Genomic DNA, 21,447 nt, shown 5'->3' with positions numbered 1-21,447 from the left:
TAGACGGCAAGCAACGGAGGTAATAAATTGATAACAATTACCTTCCGTATGTTAGTTATGTTCTTTTTGTGAAGTCCCGATACTGTGGACGCGTCCTTTCCGTGTGTTGATATCAATGGGCTCCTGCGCTTCGTACATGTAGAAGTCACGGTGGCACACAGGGTTCCGGAAATGTGTGTCGGTCAGCTCGTCGCCAAATTTGTAGAGATGAATCACACCGGAATTGAGTTCTTCACGGTTTATTAATAAATTATTCCTGGTAAACTCGACACACATGTATAGGAGACGGGAGGTCTCCTGGCTCTCTCCACATCCTTCTCCCAACCGCCTCCCACCAAAGTTCTCCCTCGAGCCCACTGTTCTCGTGCAGCGCGATGGGCTGAACGCGCACATTGCGCTGCACAAGTGAGTCCCATTACAACAACGTGTATAGCCCGCGTGTGCCAGCGTGCCATAAGGCCCTCTACCCAGAAAAGTGCACTTCGTGCCCTTAAGATTTTTATCCTGAAGGAGTACTATATCTGGTCGTTGCCTTTTTCATATAGTGGGACACTAAGCTGTGTTTAACCTTGTCTCCTAGTCTGTTCACATTCCAGGAGAGGACTGTAAGGCTCTGCTCACCCCCGGGGTGCCTCCATGCTGTTACTTATGGGGCCATTTAAAACTACAGGCAATAATTAAGCAGTCCCTCATCTGCCAGAACCCCCAGGATCTTAACTGGGGAGCTGGAGAACCAACTTCCCTATGGATAAACTGTCCAACTCTCTGTGTTTGTGGGTTAACTTTGTGAAGCTGTAACCAAAAAGGAACAAACCTTCCTTGATTGAAACCCAGTCCTACCCTCCTCCCCTCCTCCCGCCGGCCCCTGTGAGTATGCATCCCCTTACACCAGCTCAACAGGAGTGAAGAGGTCTGAAGCCTTCCCACCCCTCCGTCCCCCCTCAACAATTTAAACTAAGAAACTCAGTTAGGGGGGTCTCCCACTACGAAAAGCAGAGACCCAACAGTTCAGCACACAGTGCACAAAGGTCTCGTTGCCCCCTAACAATAGTCATATGTGGGGTCTCTATCAGCCGGGGGAAGCAAAGAAATCTGTCCACACTCCTCCGGCCTCTGCTCATGAGATTGCCTTTCCGGATTTATAGGCCCCGGGGCCTCTTTTTCAGTCTCTAATTTCTCAATGACCTCTAGAAGCGGATGAGGAGACTCCCTGTCCATTTCCAAGTGGCTCCCTGGTGTGATAGAATCTCTATCTGCTCTCCTGTCTCTTTTCCGGAGACTCATGCTGTTGTCACCTTCCGAATCAGTTGAATCTGCTCCCCTTGCGTTCTCTAGGGGGAGCCACCATGGCGTGTCTCCTCCACCTCTTTGCCTTCTCCGTCCCCTGCGTCTAGGGAGAGACCACTCCTTTGGCCTCACTCCCTCCTTCTCCTGGGGCCTGTCATCAGTCCCTCAATTCCCCTTCCCTGAGAACCGAGGGCGTTCCGCTAGCCATCCCCAGGCCTCCTCCGGAGATTGAAAAAGGAAACCCTCTGCCCCCGCTGGATATTATTGTCCGCCCTGGGAACCTTAATTTGCGAGTCCTGCAGCAGGGATTTCTGTCTCACTCCTCGTTGGGGGGGGGATCCGCTCCCGCTTCAGCAACCCCTTTCACCTCTCTCTACTCCCCGGAGCGATATCTTCCCTCCAGCGACTCTTTGGATCCTCTGACGTCCACCAGCTCCAGAAAACGAGGTCTCACCTTTCGTGCCTCGCGTCATCTTCATGCAGATTCTGGGGGATTCCTGGTAATCCTGATAACCTCCAGCGCCTGCCCTGGCAACTCATCCAGCCAAGAACTAAGGGGGGGGGGGGGGGGGAGGGCCCTGTGTGGTGGGACCTCTAGTCACCCCTTAATGTGTGGTTTCTTTGCTGCTTGCCCCGGCTCATGGGTTCAGCTGTCTTCCCCCCCATTTCACTGTGAAACGGTCCAGGCATGCTCTAGTGGTGGGCCTATCTCTTGGGGTCCTGCGCCGCAGGCTGTCCTCACCTCCATCCGCTTATCCACGGAGGCCGAGTCCAAGGCGTCCCGCCTTCGTCCGCTCCTCCTCGGAGGCAAACTCCGAAGCGTCCCGGGCCAGGCCGCACGAATCTCGCAGCCGCCCGGGAGTGCTCTGAACGTTCCGAGATTGCCGCCTCTGCCTCAATCGGCCGCCCCACACCGGGGAATTACTCCGGGGATCACTTTCTCAGCCCCGGGGGAGATCCGGAGGGATTCAGGATGTGCATGCAAGATTTTGGGCGGAGGCTGTTATGGAGCTCTTCAAAGAGCATCCGTCGCCAGCTCTATCTTGGTTCCGCCCCCTACTCCCTTCATTCTTGGGCTCCATTGGCTCAAAGTGGAAAAACACATTCAATTTAATGCCATGTGCTATATTTTTAAAGCAAGGAGAGAGACTGCCTCCCATCACATAATGAATTTGATAAAGCCTCATCTACCAGTTAGCTCACACCGCTTAAACAACCTGTCCCTCTGCACTGTTTGTAGAATTCAAAAGGCTCGCATGGGAGGTCGTTCCTTTGCATATCTCAGCCCTAAGCTCTAGAACACCCTTCCATAACATCTAAGATTCTGTCCTTCACTCACTACTTACCATAGACAACTGAAAACGTGGTTGTCTGAATCAGTTAGCCTGGGGGAATCTCTGTCTGTTTCTAAAGCATTGGTACCATATGTGGGTAGCTGTTGCGCTATATAAGCTCTTAAGCTAAGCTAACCTTGATAAGAATACCCTTGTGATAAATGTTATGCTTGAGTTCTGAAAATATATTGTTTGTCCTGAAGGCAAATCGTGTTCTTTTATAGAGGCTTTTCTGACTCGTGGCACACGTGTGACTCTCTTGGAGTGGTTAGGCTCTGGGCATAGCCGTAGCATGAACATTACATGCTGATGATCTCAAACAAACCAAAACATAAGAGTAGAATTTAAGGAAAGTGAAAATGGAACATAGATTAAAACCCTGAGACACCATTTCAGGGACTTACATAGCACAGTTACAAACTACCGTCTGAAACTGGTGACAGAGCATCATTTAACGAGACCAAAATATTTCTGCTGCCTTGTCTTGGTACCTGGGCCTAATCAAGACCGGACGGGTCGTAGCGGGCATCGGGCGTTTTTACGGAAGGATGGAAAGGTGGGGGGCGCTTTTGTAGCAGTGCCGCAGCTTTAAAAGCACTGCAGGGTTCCTTGTATATTCAACAGTTTTCAGGCAACAGTAAAATAGCCAAGATAACTCTGGTGAATAATATACCTGCTGAATAGTGATCTGAGTGCTTGTCTAATGGCAGCTTTGACTCATGTAAAGTAGCGCAGAGGGTTAATATGCCTGCTGCAAAGAACGTGTGCTATGCAGATGGCAGATCAGTGTTTTAGATGCATAGCTCAGTGGTTTACTGCTTTTGTCACATAGATCCTTTTGTTATTGTGAAGTTCATAATACAGCACAGTAAGCTATAAACTGCCATCAAAGAGATGCATCCAAATTGAACGGTCCAAGTTAGAAGTTATGTTTTCCCAGTCTTTCATATCCTAATTTTGCTAACAAGTGTTTGGGTAGAAATACATACTTATTAGTAATAAGTATGTAATCCTGAGATTGTGCTTCCGTAAACCAAGCGCTCTTAAACAACATGAATACCTACACCTTGCACTCCCCTTTGTCTTATCAATGTTTTCTATACACTGATTTACACACGTATGATTCATTGTTTGTGTGTGTGGTGTAAAGTGCTCTGACATCCTACACTGGTATGAGAGGCGGTATACAACAAATGAAATACATGAGAGAGGGGAGAGGGGCTAAAGAGAGAATGGAGAGATGAGAGGCCCTGTTGGAGGGTGACAGTGAGGGAAACGTTAAAGAGCTCCAATAAAGACTGCACCATTTTCCCCCAAATGTACTTTGGGAGGGAGAACCACCCCCTCCAAGACCCCTTGACGTGGTCAAGCCCGCTCACTATGCACCGTATGGAGGCTGGTCTGACAAAATTTGCCAGGGCTGCTTTGGGTTCCCAGTCTGACACCGGGCCTCATCTCCCTTGAATTCTCTGCATGCACTACCTTTCAAATTATGTTGTTTTCCTCTGCTGATGGTTGGCTATAACGTGGCACAGTGTCATTTTCCAGCAAGGCTGCAGAGTTGGTTGCTTTTTACAAGGGATTTAATGCGTGAAGTCACTTTTATTTTTTTCTCCCTCATACATCTACCATGTCCTTCCACTCCAGTCAGAACTACGAATAAGACAGTCCTAAATTGCAGAAAAATAGTTCCTCTTAGTAACTAAGTACACTTAGAATCAATTCATTTCTTCCATAAATAGTTTACTCCTCAGTAGAGCGCACAAACGACAAGTTAAATGGGACACATTATAACTGTTTTATTTGGTGACCGACCCTGTGAGGAAAAGACGCAGTGCTCAGTGACGTGCACATTGGCAATACTTGCGTGAATGTTATCAAGCAGCACATATCCCAGCTCACCGTACAGGACCAGTTTCTGTTACTCGACATTAGAAAAAAAAAAACCTTCCTTTCTCGTCCCGTGTTAACGTCGTTGATTCTTTGAAATAATAACGCCTGAATTTCATATCAGTAGTGTTAAAGTAAAACCGGATTTACTGAACTTTTTTAGAAATGTTTCAGCGTCCAGTGTTGCATCTTTGGCACTGTTTTCAACAGCTGCTACACCTGTTGCCACCTGTGACAGAAATGAGCGCACGGAAATATCTGGATCATGTTTAGTCGTATTTGTTGAAACTGACCCTTCGCTCAGTGGCAACCAGTGACTATTTGTTCAAATTATACTCTATTGTTTCCTAAGACAGACTGTTACTAAAAACACATTTTATGCCTATCATTTTACTAAGAAATCATTTCTTACTTCCCTTTTCTCCCAGATTTCCATACCTACCATTTTCTTCAGAAAAATTACACTAGGGTCAGTCAAAATATGATGATCTTTTAAAATTAACTTGATGCAGATCAAGGATGTTGAAATTAAATAGCATGTAATCACATACATTTCCAAAACACCCTTTACAAAAATTACTTCACAAAAATACATTTTACAATAATATTATTTTCCCACAACACTGTAGACCAAATTAATAACTGGATTTTATGACACAAAAATAAAGATGTACGTAGAGGCACAATAAAATAATATACATAATATAAAAATACTGTCGTACATAAATTAATGCTTCCACCCCCAAATGAAAACAACCAAAAACAAAATAACATAAATATGCACATGTATATGTGTGTTAGATGGGTACCAGTGAATTACGGGATGATTTTCACCAAGGGATTCTATGTGATATTAGATAGCCAACGAGAGTGAAGCTCAAGTTGTCTGTCATGCCACTCAGAACCCCGAGGTGAAAAACATCCTGTAATTCAATTTTTACCCGTCTATAATTTTATATTATCTATGGCTCCCAACATCGTCTTCCCTGCTTTCAACTGCTACCCAGTGGCAAACGAATAATGAGGGAGCTCTACGAAACACAGCCTTTCCTCCGTGTCCAAATATTTTTTAAAAAAAAACCTTACATGGAATCCGTAACCAACCCGAGCACCTTTACAGCCTACCTTTCTGCTTTTATTACAGACAATCAAGCAGCGCTCCGCCGACAGGTTCTCAGAGAGCCCTGTCAGCCTAGGCTAGAACTCCTTAATGACATAGCAACAATTGGTAACTAGTCTTCACTAAATTTTTCAAAGAAAAGTTTCTTCACCTTAACTACTTCTTGTTAAGTTTAGGGGTGATCTGTCAAATGAGGGCTGAGAAAAGGGTCTCCAAAAACGGAATTTGTCAATGCAGTTTTTAAAGGAAATTTTAGGCAGCACTACTGCCAAAACAGCTGAATGAAATTCTACCAAATTTGGCATAAAGCTAGACCTGTTCCCCGTAAGCATACTTTTTGTGAATTTCTGTACATTGTTCAGTAGATTTGGAGAAATTAAAGCTTAAAATGTATAGATATGTTCACTGTTGGGCTGAAATTCAAATATTGAAGCGTTTTTTAATTGGCTGAGAGGGCTTTTTTTGGAGAGAACACTCTGATTGGCTGGCCGCAACATGAACAGAAATGTTGTGGCAGCCATTACAGGACTCTAGGCCTTTGTTCTCCTGTCCTAAAAACGTTTAACAAATACAGTACTAGGGGGCAGGGTTGGTGTACCCTGACCCCATATATGGGGGCTCCCAGAGTGGCCCCTCATTCCTTAGGACCAAAATAAAAAAAATAAAAATAAAAAAATGGCCTGGGGGTCGCTGTGATTCCACAGGAGTCCTGAAGGACTTTGAAAATAAATTACAAAAATACAAATATGGTGGCTGTACGTTGGGGTTTGGCTCCCAAACTCATGTTGTAGGCTGTGTGCCGGGGTTATTGGCCACCTGCTGGGTCAGGGTGTACAAGCAGGGCCTTGTGGAGGCCGACTGCTGCACCTATGCCCAAGCCCAGGCTACTTATCGCTGCTGTGCATGGCAGGGTATTGTCTCCCAATGGGGGCGGGGCGGAAGAATGGCCGAGCGCAAGCCAGACCCTTCCTCAACTCCACACTGCACATGGGTGATATCCCATTGATTTGGAGTTACTCCTGCTGTGACAGACTGCTTTCAGGTGGAAGAGAGAGCAGAGGAGTGGGCACTTCAAAATAATAAGCAGACCCCAAACACCAACTTCAAAGACTCAGATTGTAAATCACATTTGGTTTCTGGAAACAGACTATTAGAAGGGGAGATCAAGGCCCACAAAATTGTCAACTGTCAAGCAGCCTGCTAGGCTGTGCGATAAGGAGGAGAAGCTCTGCAAGTCTTCTTCCTGTGACCAGGATGGTGGTGGGAGGGGGGACGGTGTTAAGGCCTGTCTTTCTCTCAGCTGGTTGAGGGGACATCACCCTGGAAAAATCCATGACCAACTTCTCCTGAAGCAACAGTGCCTACCTGCTTGTGCCCAGTGAGACAAAGGAGACTGCTGGAGGGAGCAAAGTCCAGAGCTTCATTCTGGAGAGAAGAACCCTGTAGAGAGGTGTGAGGAGAGGACTACCGTGCCAATTGGGCCATTGCCCATGTGCGCTGGTGACCCCATATGCCACAGGGGGCTGCCATGAAGAGTAACTTCCTGAGACTAATGAGAGTCCATTGTGTAGAGGAGAAGCCACCCTAGTGTCCCTTGCGGGCCCGAGCCCTGACTGTGATTGGAATCAAAAACTGTATAATACCCCTACCTACTGTAAGGATCAAAGGAAACTTACCGTTGCACATTGAGGAGTGCCGAGGACACCCAGGTGCTACCCTTGCAGAGCTGTCACTGGAGGCAGCCGCTGCAGCCTACGCACCTGCGAGTGAGAAGCTCTCAGAGACTTCAGTTGAGCCATCCCTGCTGGTGTGGGTAATCCTGATTGAAGGGCCAAAAGGTCTCGGAAACTTGTATGCCAGTTATCACTTTGGCAGTAGAACACTTTTGACCACTCTAAACAAATCGAAGTTGGATTCCTGAGACTCAGACTACTAGTGGGGCCTAATCTGAATGTCTTCTGTAGTGAATAAGAAATGCCCACTAGTGAGAGGGGAGTGGGACTCAGGGGCCTGCCTGTTGAACACTAGAGCCCTGACCTCAGGAGGCTGTGTGTATTGGTTGTGTATACCATATTTCACTTTGTGTTTGTATGTAATACTACTTTTGTTAAAAGAGACAGTATTTGACTGGACAATCTTTTATTGCTGTTATTGAACATACTTAGAGTTGTGAACCCATGTTCACCCTCCCCTGTATCTACTCCACTGAGCCCCTCCCCCCTCCCCCCCCCGCCCACCCCAAAGAGGCCTAGGGCTGCTCGACCCACACAATCACTGAGGGTAAAGTGCTGAAGCTCAGGATCTATAGTAGGTCAGGTCCTGGGACATCAGGAGTAAAATGCCTCAAACCCCACGGTGGGTGCGGAGGCAGCAACGTGACAGCATCTTGAGTCCTACTGCTAGCAGCTTCCGCTTACCACATAGCACAAGGAATGATGTCTCCTTCTACTGGTGAAGCGACATGAAGGGGAAGGAACCAATCCCCGCAGTTGGGCCCAGTAGCTCTGGCTTGGCTGTTGTTCTCCGAAAGCAGTTCTGACATCAGGGAACCTCAGAAATTCAAATGCTAAAGTGATTTTATACTTAGGTGAAAATGTTAGTGAAAATGTAACATTTTAAACTCAAAAACATTGACATGCACCAGTCAAAAAAACGTGTGCCCCCAGCATGCTCTGCTTATAACCTCACAGATTGCATCACTTATGACTTGTTTAATGACAGTATTGATGACATCACTGATGTCGCAAATAATATCATTGATGGCAACACTGGCCATGGTGGGGGCACAGCTTTTAGTTAGCTCATTAACCTATAACTGGTAAATTGTGACTATTAGAATAATTGTTTTCCCGTGTAAAGTAATTGTTACATTAAAGTGTTTTTCTAATATATAATATATATATATTTACATTTTTTCAAGCAACATGACATAAATTACATAAAAATTACATAAAAGTTAACATTTAAAAAGCAAAACAAATTAAATTCACAAGTTATAGTTTACTGAGTTATCTATAATTCTTGACCTGATATGCATTGCTTATGACCTCTCATATTACATCACTCATAACTTGTTAAATTACATAATTGATTACATATTCCATCCACTCTGACAGTGTCCTAAACAGCCTGTGTGTTTAAGGTAATTCAACACCCTGCACCTGTGGCTAATGCCTTACGCCAATCATGTGATAATGGACCTAACATTTGATCACATGCTGGGCACTTGGCATACCTGTCAAATCACCCATCACCAATGATCTTTGCAAACTGCAAGACGACCACTTCTTGTTGGCTATCCTCCTGTAATTCTAAATTAAATTATCTGTTCAGTGGTGCTCTCTCCAGAAGACAGCTGTACCATTAAAGTTACTTACATTTGCTTTTCATAGGTTTCTGTTTGTAGAGTAGGTGCTCCTCTTAAGTAGCAAGCTGGATGCAGTCACTCTTTCCTAGAGTGTAGGTCCAAACCTGATGTGTAGTTTTGACATCTAGTTCTCCAGACTCTTTGCTGGCTCTATTAATTCAGTTCCTGGTTCACAATCTTGTGAGGGACTGAATAAATGGAGAGATAAATATAGAGAAAAACGACTTGACTGTACTGCAGTCGTTCCCAACAACTTTCCTTAATGCTGTTTTTTTCAGATAACTAAAGGTGAAGGTATGCAAAGGAAAGAAAAAGGAAATAGAAGCCACGTGGGAGGCCCTCAGTTTCATCTTTGACTTCATTAACCTGTAAATTCCTCCTGGTTTCACTATTCTCCATTGTTATAAAGAGCACAGTTACAAAAGGCGATTCCCTTATCTGTTTTTGATATGGCGGTTCTCCTTGTGCCATGTGTGATTTGTAGCACAGTACAATCTAAGGTACCCTTTTTGTCCTTTTTGTTCTTAATCATTACTTTTTGTGATATCAGGGCATCCAGAGCCCAACGGCTTGGCAATTTCCAAAATGAAATTCTCCCAGTTACCACTACAGTCGTGGATGATCAGGGTAACACCAAAACCGTAACAGTCACACAGGATGAAGGAATAAGGCCCAGCACGACTATGGAAGGCCTAGCAAAGCTCAAGTCTGCTTTTAAGGAGAATGGCAGCACAACCGCTGGTATGTTGGTGAGGAATTCATAGAGATGTATTTAAAGAACAATCAATCTTACGAGTGGGTGAGATCTGACTAGATTTGATCATTTTATGGATAGTACATTTATTTTATTTCATTAACTTCCCTCCCCAACTTAAGTTTACCTAAAGAGGTATGCAGAGTTGTGAAGAGTTTATTAACCCGTGTAAATTAGTTAAGTCCATAAGCCATTTGTCAAGGCTAAACTGATATCCAGAACATTCTAAGCTGTTAGAAAGTAGCTAACAGTTAATTGAAATATTTTTTCCCTGTGGTTGTAAATGGGGAAATGTAGCACTGAGAAATCTGGTCTACAAAGAAAGGGACCATATTCACATGGGTGCTTTATAACCTCAGGAAACGCCAGCCAGGTCAGTGATGGTGCTGCTGCTGTTCTACTGGCGAGTCGTGCAAAAGCTGAGCAGATGAGGCTTCCAATCTTTGGGATTCTTAAATCGTTTGCAGTGGTCGGTGTCCCACCTGATGTAATGGGTATTGGACCAGCCTTTGCAATCCCTGCTGCTTTGGAGAAGGCTGGTAAGCTTTGCTTTAAAAAATGTTTTATATTTATTTCTGGAAAGTTTGGAGCAAATATGAAAAATGAAACCATCTAAAGAGATGGTGACTTCATTCGTCAAAACGGATTGCTGAACTTAGTTACTTAAGTACTTGCTCCCTAGAGTTTTCTTGGCATTGATTTCAAAATGTTCGTTACCTAGAAAATTTAGACCTTCAGAAGCTTTTTAAAGCCTATTAAGGACTAGATATTACAGACTCGTTAAGAAGCTGCACTGAATAGAGAATGCCCCTATTAGAGGTGTGATTGAACCGCAGAAATGCCAGATGGACAGAATCTTTGCTCCTACCATTTTTGGCAGGAGAGTACCCCTAAGGTCTGCTGACTAAACCATCTGGGTGCCACACCATTAAGACAACGTTAAATTATGCAACATTTTCATACATGGACCTAGGGAAAAGCACTTCTAGCATTGAGCTCTTTTGGCTACCTATGATGAGCCAAACACACACAGTTCACCCCCTTTGTAGTTGAATGCGATAGGCTAAAAAACATAAATAACTAGGATTAATAGGTTAAAAAAAAACTTTTCCAAAATTCGTTCAGTTAAATTCACTCTATTGAGACAGTATATTGATGTTCTCCCTCACGCTTACTTTGGTAGTCTATGCCTGTGTACCTTGCTAATTGTGCTCGCATTTGAGGTTCTATGCTTTTGTTTTGTAGTGTTTTTATTGAATAAAACAGTTTTTTAAAAAATTTATGTTGTATCTTTGCACTGTTGGAATGCGTAATCAAACTGCCGGTTTCTGCAAAAATGCTTACACCTTATCTGTAGGTGCACAAGGATATTAAATAACATTAATGTAAGGTAGTGGTGCTGAGCCTTCATATAAGAAATCTATCAGTCTTAAAATCTAGCTTATACCCATATATATTTGCGAGTAATTTTTTTCCTGCTTGTTTCAAAATTATTCAGAAGTGGTTCTTGTTGAACTTGGATAACTTGTTTCTACTGACTAAGTACCAACTAACTTCATCGGATAAAATCTTTAATTTAAAAACGCTATTTCTGTGGATTATTTTAGGGATGCCAAAAAAGTTATCTTGGGTGGGCCAGTCAACCCCCAAGAGGAGATGATTTAAAAAGTTAATTAAATGCAGAAATAGAAATATGAAGGTCATTTATTCATTCTGTCTAGTAAATACATGTTCTGTCCAGTTAGAAGAAAGAACATAGTCGCTGGGATTTAATTAGGTCAAAATAAAATGTTTACCATATATCCTATGTGTGTATCATCAAATTGTCATGACCTGGTCAGAGGACAAACATTAGAAGTGCACGAGTTGCCAAAATAATAATTTTCTCCTGGAGTTTGCAGTCGGTTTACTATTATTTGATACAAGCTGGGAAAACTACTTGAACTTCATTTGAAGACTGCACTATATTATAGGGGTTGTAATCTTTTTCTTAGATCGATATGCACAATTTGTCTTTGAATGTGTTGTTGTATTCCACAGGTTCGAAATGTATTTCCCCTGTTCTCATTTTAACGCCTTATTTACTGTTTTCCATTTCAGACACATTTTAATGCATTCTTGCAATTAATTTTATAATAGTTGTGTCACATCTACCTGTAAGTCTGTAAGTTAAAATATAAAATTGCATGTCTGCGTCACTTGTGCGTTTTGTATTATCAATCTAAAATTATTTATCCCATACCCTACAATGTCTTGTTTTTTCTGTGAAACCCTTGTGAACCTGTCTACTACGTCTACATATTGTCATTAATTCGTAGTGCACAGTGTTAACTTACAAATAGTACTGACCGACTGGACAACAATGAAACTGATAGGCTTTCCTCCCTAATGAGTCCTTTTCTCGTAGGTTTAAGTGTACATGACGTTGATGTTTATGAAATCAATGAAGCCTTTGCAAGTCAGGTGAGACTATCTTCCACATGCATCTGCTTGTTTTTTCATGTTTTACTTTCATTGAAAGTTTCTACCTGTAACTACCACTGATAAAATACTGCAGGCGTTCAGCAAATGGGCAGACGGACATAAGCTTTGCTTTGGGGCAGTGTAAGAACTTTATGAAGTTGCTGCCTTTCAGAGTTGTCCAATGAGTTTGCCAAAGCAAAATAAATATATAATTAAAATGGAAGTTAAAATTGTCTGAACCAGCTGTTTTGGTAGAGGGAGCTGTTTTCATAAACTGATATTCCCAAATATCCAACAGGATCCGCCAATCAGTAAGCAGCACAGTAGTAACCATGCATTGGTTGCTGGGGAAAACAACTGCGCACAGGTGGAAAACCAGAAGGCAGACGTTGACTGTAATAGAAGCACTCACTGATATCCTTAGGCCCACAGCAACACATCAGAATTTCAATAGGAGAAAGAGAGATGGTCCTTTCTAAATCTGGAGACTGGATTTGCATGCCCGAGCATACACACGCCAGGAAGGGGAACAGAGCTGCAGCAGCAGTTCGCTGGGAGGAGCCCATAAGTGGATTCAGGGAGGAAAGCTGGAGGTGACCAACCACATTCTAGATCAGAAGGACACTGTGACTGCCCCCTCCTCCTCCTCCCCACAAACATCTATCCAGTATTGTCCATGCCCATGAAGCCATCTCCACCACAATGGTTTGAAACGTTTGTATTCTTTCATCACTTACATCGTCCTGCAATCAGATATTGTTCTGAGAGTTGTTGAGTGTAGTTAGCAGTAGGTATAAAAGAGCAGACTGACTCCGAAAGACTGTCAAATATCTTGCTTTTTGAGTAACTTGGTGTTATTTGATAAGTTTTTCCTGTGAATGTGTGCCTTTTAAGCAAACGTGCAGGTGGGGAAACAGAGAGGTAGCATTCTAAAGGCATGTACTGTAAAATAGTTTTGAGCTAAAGGAAAGAGAATGAAATTCTAATTGAAAAAGGTGCATCATTACTTCTTGTGTAATATGCTCTTTGTTACATATCTCAAATAGGCGGTATATTGCATTGAGAAGTTGGGAATTCCTGCGGAGAAGGTAAATCCCAATGGCGGAGCTGTGGCATTGGGACATCCCCTGGGCTGCACTGGAGCAAGGCAGGTTGTCACTCTCTTAAATGAACTGAAGCGCAGAGGAAAGAGGTGGGTAACTCTTTTGCACATACTGCCCTGCTTACTGTTATTCCCATGCTTTTTAAGTAATGTAGTTCTGATATATGTTCTTTCCCATTCTCGACTTTCATGCAAGTGTTCAGTTCTACTGATATAATTATATTGTGTGCAGTGGTATGTTACATTACCATCCAAGCACCCACTTCACCTTTGGGGGACTAAACTCCATGCCCATAACTTTGTTTTATTTTACTGATTATAGTCTTAAAATGTATTCAGAGAATATCGAATAACTGTCACCATCAAATAAAAGGTGTTTTACAGTTCAGTAGCTATTTTACCATGTAGCACTAGAGATTAGGGGCAAATGATATTGCCTTTCCATTATATTCACAATATCGGTGAAGTGTAATTGGTAAGGGTGTCATGATGCATAATTTTTTTACCCTTGGTATGTTACCATTTTTGGAGATAGCTGATTAACCTTCACTGCCCTAAATCTGACCAGTGTAAGAATATGTATAAACCTGATTATTAACCAGTAGTCACAATGTTGGCCAAGTACTGTCATTAATTGTGTAGATTTTTTTTCTTGTTGTTTCAAAGAAGGGAAGACTCGCACAGAACCTGGAAAGGAGTTACTTCAAACTTACTTGCTATTTAGATTCCTAGGTTTGTTCATAGTTAGGATAAATTCTTTCCATGATTTGCAAAGGAGGTAAATATTTTGTACAACTATTTTAGTATTCACCTGTGTGAAAGGGGGCGTAGTGAGAAAAAGGAAGAAGAAAAGGCAAAAGGAAAAGATTGGAAGAAAGGGCACAAGAAAAATGAATGACAAAAGGCAAATGTGAAATAAAGCAAGACAGAAGACAAAAGAAAGAAGATAAAATTAAGAAACAGGCGAAATAAAAGAAAGGGGAAGCCCAAGGGGAGTGAAAAAGAAAGCGTAGAAGTGTGAGGGCTTTAGACAATGGAAGGGAAAAAACGTATGAAAATGGTAAGAAAGATGGTGATAGAAGGGACAGGAAGGAAAGGGAAGCGTGGGAAGAAATGTCAATGGAAAGAAGAAACAAACAGAAAAATGAAAAAGAGGAAAGAAACACATGTGAAAGAAAGCAAAAGAACTCTGCGAAGAAATAGATAAAGAACAAAAGACAAAGATAGAAAGGCACACAAGACAGTTGGGAAATAAAGCAGTATGAAAAAGGAAAACAAATCAAGGTAGACAAAGGCTGAAAAAGGTGAAAAGTGTGGATTGAGACAGAATGAAAATGTAGAGATGAGGTGAAATGAAAGAGGCAGGTGATAAATACAGGACAGAAAATGGGAAGGGAGAAATTCTGGAAAATGAGTTTGTGTGTGCAAATTGTAGTTTGAGGTGATAAGAGGAAAAAAAGAGAAATGTAAGAGCGAGGTAGAGATTCAGGCATGTGAAGCAGTGAAAATGGAGGCTACAATCTGAGAAATTGAGGTGACTGAGAGAGGTGGATTGAAGGGAAAGTGGTAAATTGTTTTGACAATAACAATGGTAGGCTGTGGTGGGTATATTAGTTATTTTGGATGGCCTTGCTGTAAGGTAGACTTATTTGGATTATTGTGGTCATTCTAGGCTTAGTGATGGCCCTTATATAATGTTCTCTGGCATAATGTGTGCCTTAAAGGTACACAAGACCCTGGCATTAGGTAGCCCGAGATGGCTTATTCTGGGCATTTTATGGATATGATTACTATTATAAAGGTGACCATTGTTGGAGCGTCGTGAGCATCTTATATCTAATGGGAGACTTACTTGACATATTATCTGCATTCTCTGCATTTTTGTGCCTATTCATGGTATAACGTAGCCATCTAGGGATTCTGAGGTCATTCTGACCTAAAGCGGACTTCGCTGAAATTGATTTATGACCGGTACCCCTTGAGTAAGTTTGAAATATATGGTCTTGTGAGGCAGAGTCTGTCCTTGTGGGACATGCAAATGTTTGAGGCGGAAAAAATTTGGGAATTTAGTAGAACTGAAATGCTGGCATTTAGGTGCCAAAGAGTAATTTAAAAAAGATAAGCTTGTTTGAGGGCAGAGGGATGGATTGTTTTTGTTAACCCAAATTAAAAATGTTGCTTTGAGACCAAAATCTGTGCATTCAAGAAATGTGAAGCATAGTTTGAGCACAGTATGATTGGGTTTTCATCATATATTAGAATATGCCACTTGAATGATAGTCTCACTAAGTTACAGACACACTTTACTGATGACATTTCTGTGGTTCCAGAGCGCTTCTTGTTATGACTATTATTCTTATATTCTTATATGAGCATCTACATTGATAACGCTTTTTAAGACATTATCATAGGTACCTACGTCACAGCCGTTACAATCAGTGTAGCCCTTACATTCATTGTAAATGCTCAAACAGTAGGTCTACTGCTAGAATCTGTAAGCGCTTTGTAATCTGAGGTTCAGTTCCATCGTTTGAGACCATGAGTTCTTTCTGATTTAGCCCTGCTATTGACTGAGATGGGGATCTGTTACTTTCTATTTTCACATTTCATGATGGGAGTCACAGGGCAAGCAGGGGTTACTGGCTCTGCAACTGGACCAAGTACACCTCTTCTGCACTTGAGTGCCAGTACAGCGAGGGTGAACAGTCACAGGCTTCTCGGAGAGGTAGTATGTGAGGCAAGACTTCAGTATTCAAATGTCAATCAAAAGACAGTTACGTATTTTCCAACCTGCTGCTTATCCTCAGAAAATAATATGCTATGTACTTCAAACAGGAATATAGTTACAGGGTTGCCATCTCCTCTACAAATCTCAGTGAAACGCTACACTCCACACGGTGCCCCTGTGGCCATGTCAGACCTTATTTGCTTTTATAGTATCATGATAAGGCATATAGGGTAAGTCATCTATTACCCTCAGAGGTCGACTCTGACCTTTTGACTCAGACAGGAGTCTGTGTAATCATCCGACCAAACAATATGAATCAATAAGCATCAAATATGACATCAAATAATGAACGTAATCCATAGGTGTCAGTAATTTAAACACACCATGACCTATGTGGCCATGAATCACCACACCAGTTTAGTAAAGTTTAAACATTTATTGCCCTTTAGACCAATAATGCTAAGAACATGTAAATCATGCGCAAGACCAAATGATAGAAATACAGAAACATCACAGGCTGTCCAAAACGTCTGAAAGATCTCAATCTAATTAAAAAACTCAACATTAAACATTCCAAAAGAAAAATGCAGAGTAGCGACAGAATCAAGTGAAATAGAAAAACAGCATACCTTTAGCCTGTGCATTTGAAACAAACTACATCAATTAATAAACAATCAATAATAGACATTAGGTCAAGCATCCCTGACTAGCACTCCAATCAGAAAAGCATGTGTGGGCATCCTGCACTGCAAAAAGAAAAATAAGACAAAAAATAATTTTGAAAACATGTATCTATGGCACTAACCACAATGAGCGGTTGGATTTTCTAAAGGGAAAACCTGCAAAGAAAACACAAATGCACATTGGTTATACCTCTCCTAAATGGATCAGCGAGCAGCAGAATCTTCTTCAGCAGATGACAAACATCAGTCCTTCATTAATCAGCACAAAACATTACAGGGAAACAGTTCAGTAAAGTTGGGCCTAATATATCTGAACTGTTAGATTCTTACGAAAGAACTAAGCAGCATTTCGTAGCTTGGAAAATGGAGAACTGGCTCACATCACCCAAAACATTGCTATATTAAAGTCCCAAAAGTTACAAACAAATCTTCTATTGGACAGACTATGGGGTGTTTTAGTTTGGAGTCAATGATCATCTTCTACGCATCAGATGTATCTCTTCACATTTTGTGCAGCCATGATTGGATTAACACGGTCACTCCTCTCTCCTCTCCTGACATTAGCTTCCGTACAAAAATTACATTTAAAACTATGTGGAAATATTACAGGAGCTTCCTGCCAAAAATGAAACTCGAGCAGGAACAGAATGTGTTACATGAAAAACATGACACAGAGCTCCTTTCTTTAACTAACAATTTTTATCTCAATGAAAAATGCAACACAAGCAATGAAAGCATTACAGAAATTTCCACTGTGCAAGGCACACAGAATGTTTAAAGAACCATTATTTTGCAGAGTTAATATTCTTTTTAAACATCGTGTCTCTGGAAAATTACTAAAGCGTGAGGCCTTGAAACTAGTGATAAACATGAATAATAAAGCATTTCATTTAAAATTCAAGCCATAAATCTTTTAGCATTACATTAGTAACTTTGTCAGTATATTTAATTATGTTTAAACAAAATATATTTTCATTAGTCATTAATTTCATGTTGAACTTTATTGTGGCTGATACTAGAGCAATCATATTTCCAAACTTACGTTTTCAGTTAGGCCATTTAATACACATTGTTGCACATTATGTTTTAGTGACATCATTTTATTAATAATGTTTACACTCCAATACTCCTTCCCATCTCCAGAAATTCTCATAACATCTACAGTCCCTCATATGAAGCATGGGCATAGGCACTGAGTAGACACAGGTGTCAATTCACTCTATCTGGCCCCACTGGGGGGGGGGGTGTATATTACTTTAACAGTTAATACCACTAGGCATTCAAAATGGATCACCCTGGTCCCAGTACTCAGATTCTCACTTGCATTCTTACTACTATATATGTGCTACACATTCACACACTTGTCAAGCACACACAATTGTAGCACAAGGGTGTGGGGGGGCACACGAGTGCCATAAGGAAGCTGCTGGTACAGGAAAAAAAGCCTAGTCAAGTTTATTGATTCATAAAACTCAGTACTCTGCCAACACTTCATGTGATCTATCCAGAACATGTACAGTAGTTCCACGTCTATTATGAAAGCATGTGTGGTGTGCCCCTTGAGGTCACGGAACAGGTTCCTGTCTTTGTCTTTCTATGGACGGGGCTAGGCATCTGGGCACACACTAGATTTGCGTGGTTGCAGGTCCAACAAAAAGATATCACTTTCACATCCAATTCACGAAATGAACAATCCCATCACAGGACACACCCTACCCTTCAAAGTAAATTCTCCATCGGAGTGATGACTGAAAATCTATGTGGGCGAGACTGCATAGGTAAATGCTGGGAAGGGGAAGAGAGGAAAGGCTATAAATGTTTTAGTGTTATATCGTAATTGCATTTATATAGTGCTTCATACCTCATGAGGTGCTAAAGCACATTTGCAGGCGGGTAGTGCACTACTATGTGGGCTGGCTCTGGATGGAATAGCATTTGTCAGCACCTATATGGGTAGTATTGCAATGTGTTTGAGGAAAAGACTTGTGCTGTTATCATATTTTGACAGTGCACTTTGGAGTTAATTAAAGGGAAAAGAAGAAAGACAGAATGCTTAAGCATTAGATGCTGGGGTATGGATGGCTAGAACATGTGTGAATGTAGTGTGGCCTGTGTGGGAAGTGTTGTATGTAAAACCATGTCACAGCAATTGTTTAGCTGCACCTATGCATGTAGGAGGATGTTACCAGAATAGATGCAGTCATGCATACTTATACTTAACAGTTTGAAGTTGTCTCTAGCTTACATCTTAAACCACATTGACTGTAAAGCATGAAAAAATGCCCAGATTTTTGAAGGGTGCTATCTTTTGGAGCTGCAGTCTTCTATCAAATTTGGGGTATGTTCTGGAGCCCACAGGGTAGTGACAGTGGAGCAACCTTCAGGAGTTTTACAGCCAGCTCTAGAAGGCCATGTCAAATTACGTATGCAGATTATTTGGATTTTACATGTACAGTCAAATGTTTTTTTATCCATATAAATTCAACTGTAATCCTCATGCAGAAATGTGGGGGTGGGGGAGGAAAGGGATCTAACCAGTGCTTAATTTGTGCTTGTTTCCGGTACGGAGCACCCGCAGTTATTTTTGAGGGCATGCACTTATTTTTCTGTCTCAGGCATTTTCTGATAGCAAAAGACACATTTGGGAAAGACGGAGGAAGAGGAAAAACAAAAAAGCGTCACAATGTGAGAAAGCAGAAAGCTGCAAGAGTAAGCTGAAGGGACAGGGAGTGGCTGTAAATGGATTGAAGAGGCCCGGGATGGCTTCAGGATTACGCTGCCTCAGTATTCCGTGTTCACACATTTAATTGCAGCAGCCGCATGTTTAAGAGGAACGCTTTGGGCACCGGAACGTTTTGATTTACAAATTAAGCACTTAGTCTAGCTATTCAAGACAGACTTGTGGATAATGGTGGCTTGGTGCTCAGGGGAGCAGGCAAGAAAAGCTGTAGTCAAGCAGTGGAATAAGGAAAGAGTTAAAGAGCTAATATGTAGTCCTCCTCTTGAATACTAAGGTGGTGAATTAAATAACAATGCAGGACATATTTTAATGTGAGTTTCTTATCTGTGTATTTTTTCAGAGCCTATGGCGTGGTTTCCATGTGCATCGGAACAGGGATGGGTGCAGCTGCAGTGTTTGAATACCCTGGGATCTGAACTAATGAAGGAAACCCTTGTTCTGCAAAATGGATCCGAAGAAACAGCTTGCTGTCCACTTTACAGACCATGTTATTCATATGAAATGATTCACACAGTTGAGCTAAAAATTACAATAAACACTTTTAATTAAACGGTACCTTAGACTAACCACAATATTCATTCACAGAATAAGAGTGATAACAGAAATTGTGATCTCACACACTGACCTCACAGACATGACATGCAAAAGAGTTAGATTCGAGAAGGAAGTGGCAGTGGCATGTGTGTGCCTCAGTGACTAAGAGGATTTCAGTTACTAAACGTCATTCACCTAACTAGAATGACGGCCCAGTGGGTATCTACAGACAGGTTGAAGAGGGCAGCCAGGTAGAAACAGATCGCCCTTTGTTACCTAAGAGTGTGATCATTTTTTGTTTAATACTGTGATATTGCATCAGTTGTAAGTGTGTTAACAAAATTATGTTCTGCTTAAATTTGATAATTGCACTTTGTGAATAGATTGTGGTGGTATAGCTGCCTCTAGAAGTCTTTAATCTCATTTAGCAAATGTCTGTATTCAAATGAAGACCAAATAATTTTTTAATAGAGATGTTTATAATAATATATAATGGAATAAACTATGTGTAAATTCTGCCTGCTGTGTTTTGCACAACTGAAAGAACCAATGGGGAAAAGGACTGTGACGATATGTAGGACTGGAAACTTGAGGTATATTGAATTGTGCAGTCTGAGATGAGATTGAACAGACAAAATATTTGATATAATTTATACTCCTCCCCCCCGCCCCGCCCCCCACCCCAAATACAGACACCTCAACTTCACACATCGAGTGTCATGGGTATTAGGAATTTTATTTATTCCTTGGATTTATATGGTGTATCTCCTTTGTGATACTGAACTGCCACAATAACTGGACCGCTTATAATTATTACACTTTAAAATCAAGCAATTGAGATTTGTTAACCCTTATGATGGAGACTTGAGCTTATAAAATAATATAGAAAATTATATAAAATATTTATTAGCATTCTAGTTTGAACCGTGTTTCCATATAAAATAGATTTTTTTAGTTTGCTAACAACTTTGATGCCTTTCCATGAATCTTCACAAAGCTATCCAAAACAAATCTTAGACACTTCAGCTCTTTCCTGGAAAGTTTCTGGGTGATCGATCAAGTGGGGTGCTGAGAAAAAAGATGGTCCCAAAACACATTTTCCCCATGCTGTTTTCCAGAGAAAAATAAGATAAAGCTGCAGCCAAAATGGCTAAACAGAATTACCACAAATTTGGCAGAAAGCTAGAACATGATCCAGAAAGCGTGTTTTTGGGATTTGGTGTAAGTCCATTTACTGATTTTTGATAAATTAAGGTTAAAATGTATATATATGTAGAGACACAGAGCATCTGCAGATTCAGGAGATTGGAAGATAAGATCTGATTGGCTGTCACCACACCAACAAAAGTGTGCTGGCAACCTTTTTAGGCCTTGGGGACTCAGTCCTCTGTCCTAGAAACAGAATTTTAAAAAGCATAAAGGGGGCTAGGTAGGGTAGTGATATT

At 41.5% G+C, this 21,447-nt stretch overlaps 1 protein-coding gene across 1 annotated transcript in view; it reads left to right on the top strand.

The window, feature by feature from the left end:
* The window catches only part of ACAA1 (acetyl-CoA acyltransferase 1), an 87,844-nt gene extending 67,324 nt beyond the window's left edge, over nt 1-20,520 (top strand). The window contains exons 8-12 of the mRNA XM_069211059.1: nt 9,549-9,739; nt 10,112-10,291; nt 12,160-12,215; nt 13,262-13,407; nt 19,809-20,520. Of these exons, the coding sequence (XP_069067160.1) occupies nt 9,549-9,739; nt 10,112-10,291; nt 12,160-12,215; nt 13,262-13,407; nt 19,809-19,884 (649 nt within the window). The 3' untranslated portion in view covers nt 19,885-20,520. The remainder of the gene's footprint in view (nt 1-9,548; nt 9,740-10,111; nt 10,292-12,159; nt 12,216-13,261; nt 13,408-19,808) is intronic.
* The last annotated feature ends 927 nt before the right edge of the window (nt 20,521-21,447 follow it).

The sequence above is a fragment of the Pleurodeles waltl genome, chromosome 10 (assembly GCF_031143425.1).
Source record: "Pleurodeles waltl isolate 20211129_DDA chromosome 10, aPleWal1.hap1.20221129, whole genome shotgun sequence".
In the NCBI taxonomy this organism is placed as follows: Eukaryota; Metazoa; Chordata; class Amphibia; order Caudata; family Salamandridae; genus Pleurodeles; species Pleurodeles waltl.
The sequence above is the reverse complement of the archived record's forward strand: the minus strand, read 5'-3'. Positions and strand labels throughout refer to the sequence as shown.